This window comes from Ixodes scapularis, unplaced genomic scaffold (genome assembly GCF_016920785.2).
Source record: "Ixodes scapularis isolate PalLabHiFi unplaced genomic scaffold, ASM1692078v2 PGA_scaffold7__128_contigs__length_106722199, whole genome shotgun sequence".
NCBI classification, from domain to species: domain Eukaryota; kingdom Metazoa; phylum Arthropoda; class Arachnida; order Ixodida; family Ixodidae; genus Ixodes; species Ixodes scapularis.
The window spans coordinates 39,505,955-39,530,242 of record NW_024609882.1 but is presented as its reverse complement, the minus strand read 5'-3'; the positions used below and the strand labels follow the sequence as shown (position 1 = coordinate 39,530,242).

At 47.4% G+C, this 24,288-nt stretch overlaps 1 protein-coding gene across 1 annotated transcript in view; it reads right to left on the bottom strand.

Moving 5' to 3' along the window:
* Positions 1–7,317, bottom strand: part of LOC120846328 — a 63,638-nt gene extending 56,321 nt beyond the window's left edge. Inside the window, exon 1 of the mRNA XM_040218061.2 lies at positions 5,615–7,317. Within this exon, the coding sequence (XP_040073995.2) occupies positions 5,615–7,317 (1,703 nt within the window). The remainder of the gene's footprint in view (positions 1–5,614) is intronic.
* Between the last annotated feature and the right edge of the window lie 16,971 nt (positions 7,318–24,288).

Below are 24,288 nucleotides of genomic sequence, written 5' to 3'. Positions count from 1 at the left end.
ACGTCACGAGGGTTACGGTCGTGAGGGTTACGAGGGTTACCCTCACGAGAGTCACAAGCGTTACAAGGGTTACCCTCACAAGGGTCACGAGGGTTACCCTCACGAGGGTTATGAGGGCTACTCTCACGAGGGTCACGAGGGTTACCCTAACGAGGGTTATCAGGGTTACCCTCGCGAGGGTCAAAAGGGTGACGAGGGTTACCCTCATGAGGGTTATGAGGGTTACGCTCACGAGAGTTACGAGGGTTACCCTCACAAGGTTCACCCTCCCGAAGATCAAGAGGGTTACCCTCACGAGGATCACGAGTATTACCCTCACGAGGGTTGCCCTCACGATGGTTACCCTCATGAGGGTTACCAGCGTGACGCCGCACGTGACTTCATTATAGGGAGCACGCAACGTATGACGTCACGTGTAACGTCGCGTGACGTCACACGTATCTAACATTGCCAATATTCCCTCCTCGACTTTGTGTGGCGGAGTGGACTTGGGCCCGCGTTATGATGATACACATCATTTCACGCCGCCAACGACGTAGACGCCGCGCTTGAAAGCGACCACGCCGCGTCGGTCCCTTGGGCCGGGGTCGCGCTGCTAGTGCATCGTGGGCCCGGCCTGTGGGGGCGAGCCGCCCAGGTGTTCGTAGTTCGGGTGGCGCGTGCCGAGTTTCTCTTTGAACTTGGTGCACCGCGCCACTCGGGGCGCGGATTTCGTTGCATTTCATTTTATTACCCGTAAATCGGCCATTTGTGGGCTTTACATAAGGGTTACAAAATAATAATGAAAACTTACCTAAATACAACACAATTCAACAACTGGCGCACAGGTCGTGCGCTTTATTCAGCGCATCTCTGAAATCATCCATATTTGCTAGAATAACCATGTCATCGGGCAGCTTGTTCCACAGAGCGGTCGACAGTTGCAATGGTGAGTACCTGTATAGATTCGTTCGTGGCGAGGATAAATGAAATTAGCAACAACGCGGTAATATGTGATGCTCAGGTTTACAATATTTTTGCTTTGTCAATTCTGGGGAACAATATTACAGTCTTTGTAACATTATTAAGCGCGCACAAGCTCTTCGGTACTTCAAAAAAGGAATGTTAAGTGTATCCTTCAGCGCTGTGTCACTGCTTTCACGTTTAAAATCTTGGAGTATGAAGCGCGCAGCTTTGTTTTGTACTCATTCAGGCAGGTCTATTACGTAAGACTGCTGGAGGTTCCATACTGAGGAAGCAAATTCAAGCTGTGATCTTACAATAGAGCTAAAGGCAATAAGCTTCGTTTTTTTGCGCAGCTGACTTCAAATGGCATTTAATGTAAGCTAACGATCTGCTCTGCTTCCTTTCATAACTATGCTCGTTATATGGGTTTCCCTGTTAAGGTTAGCTGTTAAAAAGACGCCAAGGTATTTATAACTAATAACATTCTCCATTACACTGTGGTGGAGCATGTGACTAGAATTTAAAGTCTTACGTGTAGTTGTAAATCACATACACTTTGTCTTCCTTACATTAACTTGCATTTGCCACTCCTTGCATCATAACACAAAGCTGTCAAGATCTTGTTGTAAAAGGGCACTCTTCGATATATCGGCGATTCTTCGGTAAAGCACAGAATCATCAGAGTACAATCCTCTATTGGATTTGATGCAGTGCGGAAGGTCGTTCATGTAAACAAGAAACAACAGTGGTCCCAACACTGTTCCCTGGGGCACACTGGATTTAACTTTGACAGAAAAAGAATTAGGGTTACTCGTAACGTACTGCGTTCGGTTGGTTAGGAATGCTTCTATCCAACATAAAGCACTCGGTTCGACTCCCACTGACTGTAATTTGAGAAGAAGTTTGTGTGGAACCTTCTCAAACGCCTTCAAAAAGTCGATGAAAATCGCGTGAGTTTCCATAAGTGCGAGTAAATTTGCATGAATGTCTTAAAGAAATACAAATAGCTGTGTTTCGCACGACAGCATGCGTCGGAAACCGCGCTGGTTTCCGAAAAATGTCTGAGAAAATATGGAAATTTGGAAATTAATATATATGAGGACTGTCTTTTGTGTGGTGTCTGACCGGTGTGGCCCCCGCTTTGGGGACTGGCGTTTGTCCTAGGTTTAAATAAACGTTCTCCTCACCTCACCCGCGAAATTCCGTTAAATTTGGTGGAAAAATTCCCGCTAAATTTACCCTAGTTACGTCACGTGTGACATCACGAGGGTAAAATTTTCCCCCAAAAATTTATTGGAAAATCTTTTCCCGCTATATGTAGCGGGGAGGGAAGAGGGGCATACTCTCCTTTCCGTAGCATTCCCTTCTCATCCTCAAGAGCTGCGCTCTAATTCGGCGTCACAGAAAATTGTAAATATATTTTTTTTTTGTTTTTTTATGTGAGAATTATTTTCGAGGAACTTGTTTTACTTTAAACGTTTGTCAAAAGCATGTCTCTGGGTCATGCCAGCCCAGAGTCGCTGAAATAGCTGATCTTGGGGGAAAGGGGCAGAAGAGGTAGGTCAGTCGGTCGGTAACCATCAATGGTCGCAATATATTCGTTCGATTCAAGTCAGGCCTCGACGGCTGTGTTTGAAACTACACTGGTGGCTGTTATCAGCTTAATCTTGCGAAACAAGAAAGAAAGCAAGACGAGAAGAAAACTTAAAAGTATACGTGACTTCGATAAAGAGTACTTACTCGGACTTTGAACCGTATTCGGACTCGTCGTCCGTCGTTTGCATGCACTGGTACTCGTAAAGCGTTATAAGCATGTGTACACATCAAATGTTTTTTTTTTCCTTTCTCTCAGAATTGTTTTTTTCAATAATCACCGTTTTTAGTGTCGTACAAAACAATTCGCCGAGATACACCGTCATTCCGAGCTTGTTTGCAGGTTGTTTCTTGAAACGCGGGCCAAATCTTTCCTGCAAATCGTAAGCATCGAGAAGAAAATACTGCTATGCCATAAACTCTATGGCTTAATAATAGAGCGGAGCAGCACTATCTTTCCCGCACAGTTTGCAGGGCGATTTTTGAAACCAGGGCCAAATTGTTCCTCCAAAAACTGACCATCACACAACCACAAAAAAAAAAAATAATAATAATAATAATAATAATATACGACTGATGACAAAAGGTCTCATTGGCAAAAATTAATGGCCGTCAGTATAATTGTCTCATCATTTATTTTCGAGTAAATAACTTTAATACCCAATTCGCACGGCAGCGTAAAGGCACCCTTGGCACAGGTACAGTCGGGAGCAACAGTTTGCGGGGCACAAGAGCGCCAGCTGAAAAGACAGACTGCGCCTTCTCACGGCGCGTTGCCGCTCTCAAGACTCACGCTTTGAGCATGCGCTTCCTTTCTTATTCGCGGTCATGCTTTTTTCGCCCGATTCAGTTCGACACCCACGAGATAACAGGGACTGGCGCAAGGTGCCGCAAAGGTTATCTGTAGCATGCGCGAGCTTCATCACCCATCACGGTGGCTGAGGCAGCCGCGCGGCATGAAAAAGCCCCTTCATGTTTCCAAAGTAGCGGAAGGTTCGTCGAGGCACGAGGAATATGCAACGCACAGCCCTTGGGAAGATCGTGGCGCCACTGCACAGCACTGAGCTAGATTTCAGCCGCCATGAATTTCCCAGAAGAGGCGCGCAGCACGTGCCTCGAGCATTTCTACTATAATGAATGGCGCCACTTTTCCCAGGATAGAGGGGCTTTAGCATGATGGCTGTCATAGCGGCACCTTGCGCCAGTCCTGGCTATCTCGTGCACGTCGGGCGGAAGCGAGCAAAAAAGACATGACTTTGAGCACGAAAGGAAGCACATTCTCGAAGCGTGCATCTTGAGAGCGGCCGCGCGCCGTCAGAAGGCGCAACCAGTCATTTCGGCTGACGCTCCCGCGCCCCGGAAACTTTTGCCGCCGACTGTACCTGTAGTAAAGAGAGCTGGAAGTCGTAATCACACGGCGCATGAAGGTCCCTTTCGCTAAGGGAGGTCCTGTGTTAAACGGAGCTCGCCAAGCTCCCTTTACAGCTACGGGGAGTGGCCTCGAACCCACGAACTCAAAATAAAAATCACAGATATATAAATATATCTTGTTTAATGAATTAGAGCAAATTGAATATATATAAGTGGCAAATTATGAACTGATTGTAAACACAGATGTGATGGAATAATACATTAACGAGGAACGCACACTCCAGCTAGCAGGTAGCAGCGGCAGCACGTGGAAAGCGATCTCTGCTACGAACCCCATTTCCTCGAGTGTGTCCGCTTTTGCTTCCATTGCTTGGATCCGCTCCTCCATTTGGTTAAACTGGATCCGCTGCTGTTGAAGCGACCAAACCGTATCCAGGGGCCCTATGTTGCGGTTTTTGGACTCCCACGGCGTATCTTAGCAACACCACGCATCGCGGAAAGTCACCTTCTGACGCCGTGACGACATCGCAGAAATTCGTCATCAGTGACTCCACCAATCAACATACAAAGAGAGTTTTTGACGTCATTTCCCTCTCCCTGGTCGCCCTGGGAAGCCAAAAAGCGCAATTTAGGGACCCAGAAGCTCGTCGTCCCCTGTACCTTTCAATGGCGAGACTGGCGTAACCATGAGTCTCACGGTACCCGGCAGAAACGAACAATGGTTCGTTTCTGCCGGGCACTATTTTGTTACTTTAGTGAAAACTTTGCGGAAAAATATAGCTATAACTAAACAGAAAAAGGTCGCACACCATGGAATGGAAACTCGTAAATGCAGCTGATTAGGGCCAGTGTGGCCAGACGGGGGGACGTTTTAAAGCAAGACTCATTTAGATGCGCCCTTAGACTTAGAGTAATAAAATAAAGTATCGGAAAAGCAAACACAAATAATATTTGGGTTTTAAAGTGATATTTCCCACACAATAACAAAAAACTGCGCGTCAAACCGATTTCAAGGAATAATGGTTTATCACGTGCTACTCTCGCGGCTTAGCAGGAACGTAATCGACATCAACTCAAAGCGCTCCGTTAGTTTATCGTGTGATTCAGAAGGCCGTTTACTACAGGTACGTTCAGCTAAGTAACCTAAACTAAAGGTACCTTTACGCTGCAATGTGAATTGGGTATTAAGTTTGTAGGTAAGGCAAGGTACGACAGTCAAAGGGTACACTTCTAAGAACGAACCAATTTCGCGACCGGCACGGAGGAAGAATTCCAAAGAAGAAAAACACACACGAGTGTATAAATAATTCCGATTATCAGAACTTAAACCAGTGCATGCCTAGTTAATGAGGAGAGGACACGGCCGTCTTGTGACACTAAGGGAAGGAGACTGTATACGGCGACAAAGTGTTCTAAGATGCGTCCTTGGCCAACATCGCCTAGACAGAAGGCTTGTTGTTGTTGTTGAAGCGATGTTTATTAGGAAATCGACGTTGTTGTTAGTTACGCTCTGGGCGCACTTGTCACTGTCGATGGGGAAGGGAATTAAGGGAAAAAAGAGATAGAGGAGGAGAGAGGGGGAAGGGGGAAGAGGATTTCTTCAGAGTGTTGACTCGCGACTCCTGGAACTCCCGAAAACCTCTGGATGTAAGATTTCCAAGAGCCCCAGGAGCCGCAAGCAACCTAGATCTCTTGCAAGTCTTACAGTATCTCGAGGAGCTCCGCGCTCCTTAGGAAGCTGACGACACTCTTGAGTGCCTTGTCCGTAGTAGCTCGTGAGGCTCTTGGACGCAGGAGTTCTTCCAAGTTGGTACTAGGTAGCCCTAGGCGGGAAAAAGCATCACGGAGGTTGGTGCGCTCCTCTTCGTGATCACTGCAGTGCAGAAGGAGATGTTCGGCGTCGGCCGTTTCCTCGCAGGTCTGGCATATGGGGTCAACATTGAGTCTGAAGCGACTTATGCACGCCGGGGTGAAGGCGCTTCCGGTCCGTAATCTGTGTATTACTGCGGCAGTTTGGCGGTCGAAGCCGCGCGGTACCCGAGCTGGGAAGGTACCCGCCACCACAACAGGGTCCGGGTGCTGTAGGGCGATGGCTCTTCTCACAAGGAGCTTGGCGTCTGAGAAGCGGGGAACGGTTGAAAGCGGGCACTCGGGGTCCTTGTGAGCCCGCACCGCTAGAAAATCAACGACTTCATTGCCTCTAATGCCACAGTCGCTCGGGAGCCATTGGAAGGCAATGTCGTTGCCTTCTTGCTGAAGCTCGACTGCATCCTGCGCGATTGAAAGGGCCAGGGGCGTTGCCCGTTGGAGCCTAGATAGCAGCTCGAGGGCTGATCTTGAGTCGCTCAGGATGACCCAGCATAAGGCCTGTGTGCAGCCTGTCCGAATACCCCAGAGTGCGAGCCGTATGGCTGCTAGCTCTGCCGTGGTGGAGGATGCCTGGTGATCCAGGCGCTCACTGGTACCCACAGCTGCTGCCTCGAAGAAAGCCGCTGCCGTTGCTGTGCCTCCGGTGGGGTCCACTGATCCGTCGGTGTACACTCGGGTCCACCCATCGTACTGGGTAACTAAGTGATCTTCCGTGAGCTGCCTTGCTACAACCACTGCTACGTTCTTCTTGGACCGCAGTCCAGGGATATGAAGGCTGGTACGCAGGGGGTGGGGATCTTTGTGCAGCTCTGAGAGTGGAGCGAGTGGTCCTGGTGTGCCAGCTATGTCACCAAGAATGCAGAGGTGCATTCCTAGTCTTGATTCAGCCCGCTGGGCGATCCTCATTAGGAGCGTGATGGTCGAGTCGCAGTTGCTCATTCGAGTCAGATGACCCAGCGCCCGTTCTTGCATGATGTTCTCTACAAAGTTAATCCTGGATTCTGTGAGCGTATGTAGAGACGAGGCTGTGCGGGGAACTCCAAGGCAAATCCTGAGTGCCACGCGTTGCGCTTGTTCAAAGTTTTTGAGCTGGTTGAGACTGAGTGTGGCGAAAAGTAGGGCGTACAATGGGCGGGCCAGGATGAGCCCCCTATACAGTTGCAGCATCATGTTAGATGAGGTTCCCCAAGTAGTTCCGCTGACCATCCGGAGGATGTTTGTATGGGTTCGCATCTTTTGAAGCACTTCCCTCATTGCTGGGCCCCAGGATAGCCTCGAGTCCAACGTGACGCCAAGATATGTGGCCGTTTTCGCCAGTTTCACTGGAGTGTCCCTAATGCGTAGTGTGGGCATGAACTTGCTTGGCCTCTTTGGAGAGTAGCACAGCGCAATCGTTTTTTCGGCTGATATTGCCAAGCCCAGTTGGTGGAGACGATACACTGCATTTGTCAGGGCTCGCTGGAGAGCGCATACCATACGTTGCCTTCTGTAGCTGGGGGCAGTGGACCAGAGTGCCACGTCGTCTGCATAGACGGCCATGCTGATAGGGTACGCCGGCTCTTCTCCAACCCTTGCCGCCGCTGGGAGTGACGCGAAGGCCAGAGCAAAGAGTAGCGAACTAACAACGCTCCCTTGAGGAACTCCTCGGATGATTTTCCGGGGGTTGCTCACCGCGTTGCCAGCCTTTACACACATAGTGCGTTCACTAAGAAACGCACAAATGTATTTCAGTGGACGTCCGTTCACCCGAAACGGCGTAGAGCTGAAATGACAGCCTTGTGGGGGAGGGCATGAAAGGCTTTGCGGACGTCCAGAAAGACGGCCACCGCAGACCAACCCTGCGCTTTTGCCTCTTCCAGTGAGCTGACGGTATCTCCCATTGCATCTGCTGTGCTCCGATGGTGCCGGAATCCCGAAAAACAGTCCGGTAAAGCCCTTGCCCCTTCCAGGTGGTAAACAAGACGGCGTAGCACCATACGCTCCATCACTTTCCCGAGGCATGATGTCAAGGAGATAGGCCTGTATGAGCTTAGCTGGTCTTGGGGCTTGCCGGGCTTCAGCAGTGGTATCAAGGACGTAGTGCAGCTCGCGCAGAGTAAAGTCGGTCTCCGGTTGTTGCATCAGAGGTGCCGTGGGATGACGGAACTTGTCCCAATTCTCGGGGGACTGTCGGTACCAGCGGAACTTTGGTGAAAGTATCCGCGAGGAGTTCTACCATGCCTGTTGGTCGGAGGTTCATGGCCACGGCCATTCCAAGGACTGGGTTTCGGGGAATCGGGCAGCCCGCCAGTGTTCTCGACATCCTCCAAGCCCGGCTTCCTCCGGATGGCCTGTCTAGAGTACTACACTTGAGACGCCATTGTCGGCGCGCCAGTTTCTTTCCGTGTTTCCTGAATCTGGCATCCAGTCGCCTATAGGCCAGTATATCCTCCGGTTTTCCGGTGACCCATGACTTTCGCTGGGCTCGCCGTCTTCTCGCTCGGAGTTTAAGCCATTCGAGGTCAGGGTTAGGACGTGTTAATGGCACGCTGACTTCACGGGTGGCTTCTTTGAGGACGCGCGACAGTGTTTCTAAATTGAAGGGAAATCCCCCCTTTAGTGCTTCTCCAAGCAGTGTCCTGTAGTGGTCCCAGTCGACTACCTGGCAAGTCCTAAGGGGGACTTTCGGCGGTATTCCAATGACAATTGGAAGGTGATCACTCCCCCAGCTGTCCGCCTGAGGAGTTGCACTGAGCCTCAGGGACCAAGTTGTGAAGGTGAGATCAATCACGCTTCCCGTCACTCCAGGACGGATAAACGTCTGGCTTCCACTTGTGATGTTCCTCAGGTCAAGTGCTTCGACCGTTGCCTGTAGCTCCCGTCCCCGTGGGGAGTCTTGCTTGTTTCCCCAAGACTGCGAGTGCGCATTGAAGTCTCCGGCTACTATAAGGTCTCCCTTGGCTCGGACTCGAATGTCCGCAAGTACATGTGTGTCCCAGGGTACGTTAGGGGCCACGTATGCCGAGACGATGGTGAGTGGACGTCTTCTCCATTCCACCGTTACCGCCACGAACTCCGCACTCTCAGTGCATAAATCATTGAGGTCCACCTCACTTTGTGGCAACTTTCGACGCACTAATAGTGCTGCCCGCGGAAACCCTCTTGCCACATGTGGTTTGCTGGCGTACACTACATGATCCGCAATGCGCATGTCGCCGGCTGACATTCTTGGTTCTTGGAGAGCTATTGCATTGTAGGCGTTGTCCAATAGGTGTTTGCGGAGCTCAGGGAGTCGCGTTCTCAATCCGTCACAGTTTCATTGAAAAACTGAGCAGGAGAGGGGTTGAAGATGCTTGGTGGTCCTCCAATTAATATCTCCCATCGCGGATGAGTTGGTGTGGGCAGGCGAATGGTGGAAAATTGCTGTCCTGCAGCATTGAGGTCTGTGGTTCATACTGGTGTATGAGGTGTTTGTGCCTTAAATTATCTGATGAGAGCGTTTTACGAAGCGTATACCATATAAATTTGTAGAGGGCTTGTGACGAACAGGGTTCGTTCCACTCCATTGCAACAGGCTCAGTTTCAATATGATCTGGCTCATCTGTTCGATGCCATTAGCTTGCGAGTTACAGTGAAGAAAATATCTGTACTGACAAGTAAGGCTTTCTTGGAAACGCTCTAGCATAGCATGGCAATAATGGGTTCTAATGTGAGGGGGGCTTTGATCACTTGATGAAGTGTTGATGTATGTGACGTTGTGGCCAGTATCTTGCGAAGAGCAGTGAACATAAGTGGGATTATGGATTTAAACAGAGAGTCAGTCTTTGTTCCACTTTCTTGGTTGGGTCCGGTCATCTACATGTTGGAGGTCTTATGTGAAGTGATGTTTTTGATGTGTGGTTTGTCCCAAAACGAAGGTTTCCTAGAAACTGGCACTGTAGTTGTTGCGGTACATTTAGTGGTGACCAGATTTGCAGGCGTGCTATCTACGTCTTCGAGAGGGGAGGAAGTCTTGAGCAGTCAGAGGCAGAGTATTGTTGGAGGAGGCGCTAGTTTCTTGTATGTTGTTTGAATCCGTTGGTTTGTTTGCCTGTCTTTTTGCATGCACAGCACTTTTTGCCTCACGAAATGTGGTGTTGTGCTCTAACTTGTACCTCGCTACTTCTGCCTCCCTTGCCCTCACTGGGCACTCAGGTGCGTTGGAGGCGTGATTTCCGTGACAGTTGACGCAGCAGAGGTTGGCTTCGCACTTGTCTTTGTGGCATTGTCCACACCGAGAACATAACTGGGTTTCTTCTGCGCAGGCAGCTGCGATGTGGCCGAATTTGTGACACCTGTAGCACTGCAAGGGGCGTGCTCGGTAGGGAATTACTTCCGTTCTTACAAGACCGACATTGACATGTTGAGGAGATACTTTTGTTGCGAACGACACTCGCACAACGGGTGATGTCTTTCCAAGGCGCTTCACTTCCGTTATGCAGGCGGTTGACTGTAGTCGCGTTTTTATGTCGGTCTCTGTGCAGTCAGGGTCGATGTCTCGAAGGACGCCATAGCAATTTGTGCGGTCGCTAGGTAGAAAAGCACGCACCGGCAGTGCGCATAGCTTGGTTAGCTTCAGGAGTTCGGCTTTGAGGGCAGGCTTTTTAACGTCAACCGCAACGATATTACGAGCTTTGTTGATACGAGCTACACTCACCATGTCTGGTGCGATGTTGTTCAGGTAGTCACTCAGTTTAAATTTGCTGAGCGATGCAACCTTGCTGGTGTCAGTTGGCATGTACAGTACGGTGAATCCGACTTGTAGGTTGGTTTTCTCTTTAGAATGCGATGCTGAGCTCTAGCTTGTCTTTCGTCTTTTCTTGCCATGAACGACCTCGTAGTCCCCGTCGTCGGAGTGCAACTCGTCATTAGTAGACACGATTATCGATGAAGAACTGCTCATTGTTTCAGCGGTGCAGTGTATGGGCGGAATCTCATAGCCGTCTTTGATGATCGTCGATGTGCTTGCCCGAGCTTCATCCATATCAATGGACATGGGAGCGTTCGATGACTCGATGTCCGAGGTCATATTTGTTGATGTCCTGGGGTGCTATGTTGCGCTTTTTGCACTCGCAGGAGACTTGGAAGAGGGAAGTGACGTCAACGACTAGAGCAAATGCAGATTGGATGTTGACAGAAGAAAACAAAATCAACATCCAATCTGCATTTGCTGCGTTGTTGACGTCACTTCCCTCTCCCTAGTCTCCTGGGAGTGCAAAAAGCGCAACATAGCCCCCCTGGCCTCCCTTCAGGAGGTCCTTTGCGCACGAAGATCCTATGTCGTTCTGTTAGTTGCTAACCACCGAATGTACTGTTTAAACACGCAATTTATCGGCTACGTAAGGAAAATTCAGAGACACGAAAAGGGTTACCAGCAGCAGTGTCGTCGTCGTCTTCTTCCTTTCTAGACAGAAGGCCTCCACACGCATAATGAGAGTCAGAGCGATCGAAGCGTCAGATTGGGCACGAGTGCTGTGTCATTGTTCGGCTGGGGCTCGTGTTCAATCAACGTGTCGAAGGTCGGGCTCGAGCCCAATGGCCGAGTTAGCGCGATCCGACTCTGATGACGTTTCATAGAGGGAGAAGAGACCATGCGAAGACCTTCTATCTAGGTGGTGAGCTTTGGCGCATTAGAAGGCAAATATACGCTGGCCAATTAAAGGGCAACGTAGCCGACGCGTTGATAACGCACAGTGATGAGGCAGTCGCGTTCGAGCTAACACTGGTTCAAGGGCAACTCCGGTCCATAGTTTTGATTTTGGGATTACAACTGTTTTTAGCGCAGTCAGCGTCCATGCATTACAAGGAGTAATTTTTTTCTCGGTATTGTGCGCAGTTTTAAAGATATCGACACCTCGAAGTTTCCTTTGGGGCGCGGTCGACAAAACCGAAGCTAGCCACTCGAGGCCCTGGTAACACTGGAACCCCGCCGCTAGGCGGACGTGACGTCATGGTCGTTCTCGTTCAACGAGTACGCGGTCCAAGGCACCTACCTCTGTTGCGCTATCCGTTTAAAGATAAAAGGTAAACTGTTTCGTTTTAATTTTGTATACGTGGTAGATATCCACCATATGTAGCAAGAGTTAGTACATATTCCCAAAAGCTACCGACTGGCCGGCGAGTTAACTTGTTGGGTTCCGGTATAGGACGCTGACCTCACTACCCCTCCGCTTCGAGTACGGTAGTGGTTATAGCGTACGCCAAAATCGATTCCGTAGTCGTTTATTTCGCTAAACCGGCGGAAGTAACTTTCTGTGGCAAAATACTCTGATTGTTTGTTATTTTATGTATGAGCGGTGGAACGCGCACGCGGCAGGTGTTGATTAACTTGTACACGGAGGCCGCTGCCACGAGTGCGCTCGTCCGTACTCGTCTCTAGGCCTAAATTGTCATCGGGGCTCCGTGGATGGAGCGGCATTGCTCTACGCCGCGCTGCCAGTGACGTACAGTACTCGGGGGGCCGTCGCCGTGCGTGTGCTTGTCAGTACTCGTTCATAGGCCTCTCGCCTTCGCGCAGGGGGTCAGTCCCAGACACGAAGCTTGCGGGCTCTCCGGTGCGGGCAGCGGCGTCCGAACACACGTGTGCTGGGCTGTATACGTTTTTTTTTTCTTTCCTTAGGCGCGTGAAAATCGAATTTGTGAGCTACGACACTGTAATTTACCACATAAGGTCGTCTAGTTGGTGGATCTGATTTGTGAAAATATAAAAAAAAAGATACTTACCGCACTTAAAAGTTACAAAAACAAAACAAAGAAAACTTGTGTTTGGAGCTTGTTAGTGGTTGTAGTCTACATTCCCACGATTCCCCATTCAACGGAGCGTGAATGCTCCATGTTGAACACTGCACTTGACAATGACTGCTTTAGTGATCTGCATACTTTTATCATGTTTATCTTTTGTGTACGACATGCCACTTAGTAATGCTAAGTTCATTGCTATGTTGACTCCATGTTTTACCTTACAACTTCACTCTGCTTCGGCTGGAATCATCCTTGCAGAACGTATATCGACCACCCACAAATGTTTTTTTTTTTTTATCTCTGCCTCCTTTCTCCATATGGGATAAATAAAGCATTTAATTTTGAATCCCCGCATCATGTTCATTTGCCGATTTCTAAACTGAGCGGGCTTCTTTTTTTTTTTTTCAGCAGACACGTCGTTTAGTGAGGACGTTGAAGACGACGATAGCTGGTGGCTTAACCCATATGCACATGACCCACTGCCACCTGCTGACGAAGCCCGCAGGGAGAGTGCCTCTGTCTGACACCACGATGCGGGCGAGCGCACCGAGTTGCTCGCTAAAACGAGCTTTGGTGTCCTCACAAGCAAATAAACAAAAGGCTATACCATACCGGGCTACCGCCAAAAGCAACGGCTAAACACACCAATCACCAGCCGATGTAGCGGCGGTAGCGTCTCAAAGAAGCGCACTTTACGCTGCTCGACCGCGCAACGGGTAAGCCCGTCCGGACCGGGGAAAAAAAAGAGGGAACGACCATGACGTCACAGCCCAAGGTTGCTTAGCGATCGGTGACCCTCTGGTGGCCCGCTAAAGAGCGGCTGCTCGCAGCGTACCCCCCCCCCCCCCCCCCCGAGATCACGTGACCACCCCGGGGTCACGTGACTACCCGCAGGTGACGTGACCCCCCTCAGTACCCTTCCCTACTCCTCCTCAAGAGCTGCGCTCCAATTCGGCGTTACAGGGATTTGTAAACGGCTTCCATTTTTTATTATCGGCATTGGTTGAAAATGCGGCGTCCCTTTGACGTAATATTTTGGCTGGTGTAGTGTTTTGTGTCAGTAAAGCGATACCTGTAATTTATTTCCTTTTGAATTTTGGCCGGAGCTGCCCTTTAAAGGGATACCTCAACGAAATTTGAAATATTCCCGTCGTGTTCAAAAATAGGTTGATTATGATCCACAATATCCATAAATGACAATCGCACGTTTGTATTTTGAGCCTGGTGGCTGTATTTTTCGTTATATACGGCCCACTCTGGCAAGCGCTCGGAGAAGGCCCAGCGGAGACCCCGTGACATCCAACGCAATCGTGACGTAGGTCGTCTCGGGACGAGCAAAGCTACGGCGAGGTTGACGTCGAGAGGATGGCCTAGTTGTTCCAGCCACCGAAGCGGCTGGTTTTGTACGAATTTTGAGTGACGGGTTAATCTTTTATAATCTTATAGGGAGACAATAGCTACTTCTGGAACATACAAAAGGCATTCTCGGGAAGAGGGGTGTTCCTCCTTCCCCTCTTCTCTCGTCGTGGCCGGAGGCGAGACACTCACCGTCACTAGCTGTCAAGGCTCCTAGACGGGCAGTACAAGCGAGGCGTTAGCGACATCCACCAGGTGCTCTTTGCTAATCGTTTAATTCGTTTTAAAATTCCTTTTCGAGACTTTTTAACAAGGTATTGGTATGTTCGATGTGATACTGCTCCTTTGAACACATATAGACCAAAAATGAGCGCCGAAATTTCGTTGTAGTATCCCTTTCAGGTCGGGAGGAAACAAACGCGCGTGGACGGATTTGAGGGGGGGGGGGGGGGGGGCGGCACAAGGTGCACATATAGTCATTGCCCATCTAGTCATTGCCCGCTTAAAAAACGCAGGACATGGCGACTCCCGAGCATCTCCTTATCTGTCCGCAGCAAATCAGGTCGCGGCATCCGACAACGAAAACGTTGAGGAACGAAGCACAAGGAAAAAGCGTGGACATATATAGGCCATACTTTGATCTTCTTGTAGACGTTTTGCACACGCGCCAAATTACGGCTGCCATTACTGACCTTCTCTTGCCTTAGCGAGATACCAGGCCACTGAAGCGGACTTTGACGAGCCTCCGGAAAGGCCCGTGCTGGGTAGAAGGACACGGTCAAATCTAAAATGCCAATAGCCTGTCCTGGAGCGCTAATCTGCACACTTGGCGAAAAAGTGGGCGAGGAATCCGGCAGCCATTATTGGCCAACGCCGCACTTGACCTTGGCTCCGGCCGACCATAGCCGCAAGATTTCTCGTCGGCGTTTTCGCCAAGTGTCGAGATTAGAGCCCCTGCTGGGGTAATGATGAAACGAAGTGATCAAAATAAGAAGAAACAAATACTGAAGGTGTTATGGCGACGCCCATGCAGAGCTGCTGCAAAGCGTCTGTAAGCAACACCCCCTAGATGTCAGGCCTTAGCACTGCTCCCTCCCCGACAACACGAAACATAATCCTATGCGGAGCGCAAGTTCGTCTGCTTCTTGCACACCGGGTTGCAATGGTGTCAGAACGCCGAGCTCTTATTGGCTGATTGAAGAAAAAATAGCGGGTAGACCTTGAGGCACCTAGCATTCTGGTCTGCCCACTATCCTTTCAAACAAAGCAAAGCCTATCAGAGATCGGCGTCGTTCTGACGTTACTGCAACCCCCGCGCAAGAAGCAGACAAACTTGCACTCCGTATGTGCCCCGATGCCGCTGACCATTGGCCGCGCCAAAGAGGTTACGCGAATATGATAACAATGTGAGAGAGGAAGTGAATCAACCGTAGCACTGCCTGTTATCAGACCTTTAGTGTGACGTTATGGAGGAGAATAAGCATGGCACGGTATCAATATCTATACTTGGTTTCGGCTTCCGTCCGAGCGCAGCCGAAGGCTGAGGGACGGTTTGTAACTTCGAGAAGAGCACTCCTACGCACCACAAAGTAGTCCGCAATTTTTTTTTAAATAACTATTTTGTGCGTAAATATTGCACAATACTCCATATGTTTACTGCTAAGAATGATTTGCAGCTAAAGGAATCAAATATCTGAAGTCTATGCTTTTATTCATACATGTAAATGCATGTGGTTGGGTGAAAACACGTACATCCGCTGGCAACACGGCTGCAGCACTGAGTTTTTCTGTATGATTTCGGTCCCATAATGACCGAATCATGTGTTTCGCTGCTTTTTTCACCGAGTCGCTTCCAAGCATCCTTTCGCAAAGGCACGTTTGGGCGTCAGGCACGAGAGGTCGTGATGAATGTCTACCTTCGAATTCGGCAGGAGACTCCGGCCGCGTCGTACTACGAAGGCGTTGTAAACAAGAAAAGCGTCTGGGCGACTATGGTTCACTGATACGTGGCAAAATCAGGGCACCCCTTTACCTGCCGATCACATCGAACGCCGAGAAGCTGGTGGAAAGGACTGCACCTCGAGCCCCGGTAGATCCAGACAATACAAGGAAACATCAACGGCCGGGTCATCGGGCACCTTGCGACGTGTACTTACATCTCGAAACTATGCCGAAATGGCAAACAGGTGGAAAGCTCGGACACCGACCCCAGCGGCCAACCTCCGTACTGATATCCCTGTGACTCAATTTCAGAACGTGAAAGGGCACTCTTTAAACCTGTAGCGAACGATACCGTCGATACACCCGTAGCAGACGAAATACTCGGCGAGCGCGGGCGGCGCGGACGACCAGGGGCGCAGCGGAGTGATACAAAAGTGCCGGCGAGATCGCGTGACCTATTGCCGGCGTGCATACTTGGGTAGTAATTCAATTACAGTAATTGAATTACTGTAATTTAATTACTTTTCCTGGTAATTTGTAATTGTAATAATTACTTTTGGCTAAAAGGAATTGTAATTGTAATTTAATTACTTTCTAGCATCAGTAATTGCTAAATTTCAGGCACAATTACAATTACTTTTGCAAGATTTTGTGGCGGCGGCGCTTTTCCCCCCTGGCCACAGAGACGACAGCACAGCCAAAGCGACAGGGGATAGAGTGTCTCCCAACCTGCTCAAAAAAGAAAAAAAGAGGGATGGGAAAGGGAGGCTGGGATAGAACGGAATGAAGGATTTTGTAGACTGTAAAACGATTTAATGAAGAATTTGAGAAATAATTTGATAAATGAGAGCTACATTCGCGTCCGTTTTCGTTTCTGTCGTAGTTGAATCTGACTCTTCGTCTCGTTCGCTTCCTGTTGCTCCTGTTTCTAGAGGTCTTTCTTATTTCTCATTCCTACACGGGGGCATCATGGGTCGAAGTCGAGCTGGTTGGCTCCAATCACATCATCCGGTCGAGGCGGGGAGGTTCGAGGTTCTCCTTACACGTCTTCGCCGCTAGCATATTCGCTTACATATAGTCAAGTTTGGGGACTTTTTTGTTCATGAAATTATTCTCTTTTCTTTATGAGTTTTTTCACGTCCTTCTCCTCTATTGGTACCACTAACAGTAAGTCGTGCTACTCTAACATCGAGGCGAAGAAGCAAAGAAGCAGCAGGTCTCATTAACACGACTCACCCTGCCTTACTTCCAACTGTTGTTGCTACACTGCTCTTCCTTCTCCCAATCCTCGTCTTCCTTTTTGTATAAATCTTCATTATTTAGTGTTCGCTCTACCTAACCCTTTACACCGTTTGTCAGCCCGATTGGACGAGATTCCAAAACTTACAAACCACGGCTTTAGATTGTAGGGAGCTTGTTTTTACATTTGTTGTTCGGTGAAGGCTTCTTTTTTTTTCTTTTTTTTTTATAGAGGGCTTGGCTTGCACTTTGTTTTTAACCTCTATCGTGACCCTTCACGCGTTCTCCTCTCGTCCTGGCATGTGGAACCGTCCCGAGGCGCGCAGTGCTGTTTTGCATTGAGAACCTGCAACAGTCTTATCTACAATGGAAAAGGAATGGCTGCCGGGGCCTTGTTCCGAAAAATTCTTTAAACAGATTAGCAGCAATGTAAAAATATAATCGTGAGGTGCGAACTCTCCGCACCGTCTCTGAAAAAGTTTCAACAAACCGAAACGCGACCTCCAATTTGCGAAAACATTGGCAGGTAGGCAACTTTTTTGTCACTTTCAAAAATACTTACAGTTATAAAAAAAAATAATAATGGCTCGTCTATATCTTTCAGCTGAAACACGCTCAAGTAAATAATGAAATCGAGGCGTCCGAGAGGCCGCAGTTTTGCAATAATTCGCGGATTCTAATTTTCGCGACGCGGTGGGGTCGCAATATAGATTCCAATGTGATAACATTTTACCAGAATTACTCGCGGGACTTATTTTTCGCGAATTGTAGGCGATTCGCGAAATCGAAAATAAAGTCGTTTACAGTGTATCATGAATTTTTCGAGGTTGTTTGCCATGCTAAATTCAAATCGGTCTTCTTTATAAGACGCATAACATCGATACGATCAATGCTATCCTAATGATTAGCTACATGACGATCCTAAATTTATTATCTATACCAAGAGCTTTTTGGGTGTTACCGTACACTGAATTAACCCAGAATCCCTGGCAGTAGAGTTGCTGCTATTGTGACACTAGTTTTGTGGAAGCGACCACAGTTCGCGTGCTACTGTTACCCTGTTACAAGTCCACAGACAGGGAGAGGCAGCAAATCATCGTGGCTGAAATGTTTTCGTAAGTTGTCGTATTCTTTAAATGTTTGACGTCGTCTACAAGTTTCTCTTGTTAGTCATTTTTACGTGAGTTTTATGGTACCAGTACTGTCGCATATTTGTTTCCTTGTATTATTTTTAAGTTTATTTTTTTTGTTGGTTTGACTTGGATACCATTTGCATAAGCTCTAAGGAAATTCACCTCGCACCTGTGAATTTTGTCACCATTTATTTTTATTTTTTGAGAATATAAGAACGCAAGAGTTCATTACCCCAAACTATTAAGTTCTATAATCCATTTAACAAATTTCGTAAAAGGAAAGTACAATGCGTGACATTTATACACCATTTATACAATACGGCCATATAAGTCGTTTACAGTTATATGGCCCAAGGTGGGTAACTCTAAGAAATAAGTAATTGTAAAGTAATTGCATTACTTTTGAAAAGTAATTTGTAATTGCAATGAACTACTTTCGCGTAGTAGTAATTGTAATTGTAATTAAACTACTTTGGGAGCTAAGTAATTGTAATTGTAATTAAATTACATCTTGAAAGTAATTTACCCATGTATGCCGGCGTGTGATTGACTCCGGCGACACGTAGCTTTGGCTGCGCTCGGACGGAAACTGAAACGAAGTATAGGTGGTGTTGCTATAGACGCTTTCAGCGCGCGCCAGATTGAGCCACCATAGCTGCCCTCTCTTACCTTACCGAGATGCCCAGCCACTGAAGCGGACGTTGACGAGTCTGCACAGCGGCCTATCCTGGGAAGAAGGACACAGTAGCACTTAAAATGGCAATAACCTGTCCTTCTCTGGTAATGATGAAGTGAAGCGAACGGAATAAGAGGGAACAAAAACTGAAGGTCAGTTATGGCGGCGCCCATGCACAGCTGCCTGAAAGCGTCTATAAGCTATCAGTGACTGTATACGCTGTTTCCCCTTCAGTTCGGGTGGTATCAAAGCCAAAAAGACAAGCGCAATCACACAGACTGTAAACTCAGGCAGAGCGCACTCTCAGCGCTTGCTTGAATGAGCCGGCGGATAACCACACAAAGAAAAACGACGAAAGTGATGACGCTGCACTTTCGGTGTGCCTTCATACCCTTGGCTCCTAAGTTCGGCTGTGCTCGGATCTAACGTGAAAAGAAGTATAACAAATGATTGTGTATTGATCCGTGACCACGCGGTTGCCATGATGACCAGGCATTTCAATATATTCGATCCAGTCGCTGGAACCATGGCAACAAGTCTTGCAAAGTTTTTTTTATCTTTTTTTTTTTTGCGGTGTTCTTGTTGTTTGCGTTTCCGTCAGGTGTTCAGTTCATGGTTGTAGAGCAAGCAGCGGGGACTTTAACTTCCATGCCGTTTACTGCACACTTCGAGTTTAATATTTAACAGACGCCTTCAAGGCGTTTACGCGACGTCATTGACACAGTTCGATGTTGGCGTTATCAAAGGTAAGTGCCACTTTTCCATATTTGCTGCGTTTTGCGTGACTTGAATTTACTAAAACATATTTAAAAGAAAAGACTCGGGAGCAATGTTCTGTGGCAATAGAGTTAAAGATACGGAAAAACGTGCCCTCTCCCAGACTGAACGTTGATTGAAGCTGGGGGCGGGCTCTCCCCCTCCCCCCGGAAATGCTACACAATGTTGCCACCGGGTACAGTTGTTCTTAAACAGTAATTTTTGCATAGTTACTGATATTCCTATCAAACTGTGCTATATTTTGGTTAAAAAATTATGAATGTTTTACTTTTCATTTGTATGTATGGGGTCAGTTTAGTCTTGCTTCGTAAACTTACAAAAAAGATTTCACATTTTTATCTGATATATTTTTCCCTCACTTAATCCCATACGGATATTTTGTCTATATTAGTACCACATTACTATTTAGCTTATATAAGATATATAAGAGAAGTGTAGAAATGAATGGAAATATGGGACCGTGGTAATTATTGAGCAATGTGACAAATCGGATCGCAAATGCACGGTGTTCCTGACACAGGCCGGGGCTTATTCCATTTCGGTCAGCGCTGTTCTGGGGGATAGCGCTTCCGTATACCCTATAAATAATGTACAGTGCCCCTCAAACCTAACGCCTCCACTCGGTTACGCAAATATTGATATATTGCATGCTCTCCAAACATAAATTAGTCGCTGCAGCTGCTGGAATACCTTTTTTTGGTTGGGTTTCCATCGGGGACACAAATCTTCACACCAACTAATTCGACCGCTATAGGTTCAGAAATAGCTCAAAAAGTGGAGAAAGCGGACCCTCTCGTTACGGCGTTAAGTTCGGGGTGCACCGTACGCTTCACAGCACCATATTGCTGCCGAGAAAAAGTCTTGCCTGCTGCCCCCAGCTTTTGCCGTGTTGCTAAACGAAAAAAAAAAAAAAATGCATAAACACATTTGCCACCACTCTGCAGGAATCCGCGATAAAATCAGATCGATAACTTAAAAGCCACTGGCCATTGATTATAAAATTCACAAAACGTCTCATTTGAGAAACATAGCGTACAAAAAAAAAAAAGAAATGGAGTCAATTGGGAAAATAAAAAATGACGAAGTCAACCTCGATCCATATAAGTCTGCTACTTCGCATAAGAGAAAGCGGATCAAAGTGTGAAGAAAAAAAGAAAAAAACTAAGAAAACGCAGCACCGAGAAAGAAGAAGCTGTTTACTGCGACCAGTTTCGCGTACGAACAGTGCTGTCAACTAAGACGCAATCACATTGCTCGTACATAAATTAAGATGCGTTATGCTCGCTGCGGGCGTTAGGAAATAACTGTATCCACCAACACAGCGTTTACAAACGAGACCGCTTTGCCCACACCAGGTGTGGGCACTGCGCGTGCGAAAAAAACAAATTCGATAGGAGTGAAGCATTTGCGCATGCGCAGTACCGACAGCAGCGCCACCACAGTGGCGTGACGTCAGTGAGTTAAGTTAGGCTGCACAGGAACACGCCTGAAGCATATTTGTATCACGTCTGCCTTCAGACATACGTATGCGCGTCGAGCATGTCCAAAGTCATTTCTTGTGTTTACCAATTCCTGAAAGGGCTGTCATTATGGAAAGAAGATACACGCCTTGTGCAGATTCTGCATGCCTATCTTTCGTGTAATGTATGTGGCAGTGTGTGATGGCGGATTTAGTAGCCTTCGGGCATTTCTAATTACAGTTTCCGCGGGCATGTACTGTCGCTTTCACGTATAAAGTCCAACCGTAAGCCGACGCACCATCAGACGGAGACAATCAGGCAGCGTCAAAAGTGCATCGTCATTGTACTCGTCGTTATTTCTCGTTGGCTATCACCGGCTACTTTAATCGTTGGCTATCACCGACTACACCCCACAAAAAAAAAAAGAACACAGACACACAAAAAAAAAAACGCAGTATCACGGGTCATCTACTGCACGCGATCGGTTTAGCCCCGGAAATATAACGCGCGCCATGACGATGAGATGTCTAAGCTGTGTGACTGGTTCCGTCCTATTGTAGACTCGGATGAGAGTCGACCTTTGAATGAAACGGAGTAATATAAGATGCCTATAGGGGTATTTCGGCGTTTTCGGAAGAGGCTAGAGGTGTTCGCGTGTTCGCCTTCGGGTGTCCTTTGATATCCATGAGGTCCGAGTTAACTACCCCGCGACTGCGGCGCTAATCAACGCTGTGGAGCGGTGCGCTTCGTTCGTGCACGTAAAATAAAATTCTAATATACGCTTATAAATGCAAGAAATAGGCATAAGCGGTTGTAATTTTCACGTTCGTTTTAGTCGGAAATTAGCGCAGTACGTTGTGTAGCATCACCGGAGAAATAAATTGATACGATAATATTCGATATAATTCGCGGGCCTAAAATACCCCTGTCTTTCGTAAAGAATCAGCGAACCAGCAGACGCCGAAAAGCGCACAGCCAGGGTCACGAGCTGATACGCCGATTTTTCGGGGTTCTGGAAACCTTTTAGATGTCCGTTTAACGGGAGTATAATAAACCGAAAACCTTCGAAGGAGAACAAATCTATCGATTCACCGTGATCGTCGCACGAAAAGGAGTCTAAAGGTATTGTCGCATAAACCGTAGTGTTAGTAGCTACTGTTTATGCGACTCGAAGAAGGTTATACCGAGGGGCAGCCATGAAGGAAACGTAAGTGGCGGTCGAACCCGCACCCCCTTGTTCTTGAGCTGTCATTGACTTTGTATATGCAAACCTTCAGCTCTCACGCACAAGGGAAACAATTGCTCGAAGGTCCGTCAAGTTGGGACGGAGGTCAAACATAGTCTATGTTTGTTATCATTTGAATTTGTAATATATACGGCTTTTAGAGCGGGCTCGGAGTAGATACACGGTGAAAGTTCAGCGAGGCTTTCCGGGGAAAAAAGAGAAATATATAAGCCAGCCGGCCAATGTTAAGCATACAGGTTTCGTTCTGCCAAGGATTATATTGTTCAAACAGCGCGCTTTCGCGAGGCTCACATTATACGATGTGCCGTGCAGTATTTTGTTAAGTGCGACCTAAGCAAACTGACAGGCTTCATTTTGTTTAGACAATGAATAATAATACTCAGGGTCTGTTTCGATTTTTGTTTCATGCAGAATCGGGTTCTGTTTCTGGCTTCCATAGGAATAAGTAGGCAATCTCGCTCCAATCGCGTTTTTAGATGCTGCACGAACCTCACATTTGTGTGATATCTGTTGTTAGGAAATGGCCCGAACTTCCCTTTCTATAGATATATCTTAGCAAGAAGTGCGGTCGTAAAATCTTTTTAAGGTTACAATTCGTCAGAATCTACTTTGTATATTGTTATGTGTATAGCTTGCGAACCAAGCAAAACTGTTCCCTAGATGCTCAAGTTTATTTTTTTTTTTAATAAAGAATTAATACTTATTTTTTGCTACATACCATTCACAATGTACTCTTTTTGCAAATATTGCTTTCTGTATCTTAGCGTTCCTACTTTGTTCATGTCAACCTTATTTACTCTTTTTTTACGAATTCGTATTGTCTTCGATGTTATGTTTATCAAAACCAGGTGATGTTCCTATTCAAACTCGCTATCTACCCTAATAATAATAATAATAATAATCTTTATCTTTGGGTGGCCCAAGAGAACCACAATGGTCTTCTCATTGGTGCACCAACACAAGCAAACAAAATCAGCAAGAAAATACATATGCTCGAGTCTAAACACAGTTTCTAAAAAGATAAAACATCTAACACAAACATAATGCTAAGGGTTAGAATAATAGCATACAAATCGTGACGGTACAATGAAATAGCTCAACATATCCCATTTGTGCAAAATAAGTTTTCAATGTATATGTGGCTGCACTGAACCTGCGCGGAACGTTTGAACTTTATTGTGCGTTAAACGTTCATAAAAACATGATCCTAAGTTCGCGCCCATGCTGCCTACTATGTCCTCTACACAATCCGTATTATTGGAATGACATTGAAAATTGCCAATCTGCGCAAAATGCGGCCCCGATATCAAATCTCCAAACGAAACAAGGCTCAAAAAAAGAAAATGTGGCAGTTCAATGACGTCGGTTCTTTCCGCTCACGCGGACGAAAATGACGTCTTAAGACAATGATATAGTCGAGCATCATGCCTCCGTGCCTCGCGCTGCCCTTCGAGCTCCCGACAACACCGTAATATCCTCCGTCCATTGATGGAGGAAAAACAAGGCGACCGGACGGAGGTCGTGGGAGGGGACCTAGGGCAAGTTAATACGCGTGCCAACCTGGTTATTATTTGGGGGAGCCAGGGGAAAGAAAAAGTCAGCTGTGCACTAAACGCATGTTTGCAGGTATGTTGCTGGCAGTTGCGCTGGCGACTTCTCCGAAACCGCGAAATTATCTGTCCCCCTCTGGCAAGGAGACAAAAAACAAGTCCGAGAAAACGAACCTTGCCGTTTCGGGCACCGCGTGCATTTAGCTTTGTATACACGTGCGCTGACATGAAGGATGTTCTTAAGTGATGATGATGATGATGATGATGATGATGTGCGGTTTCTCGATGTATTTAGAGGCGGCGTCAGTTTCTCTCGAAATCGCTTGGCTGGAGAGATTTGCTTCGCATGCACCAGCTACCTCTTTGTTGTTTC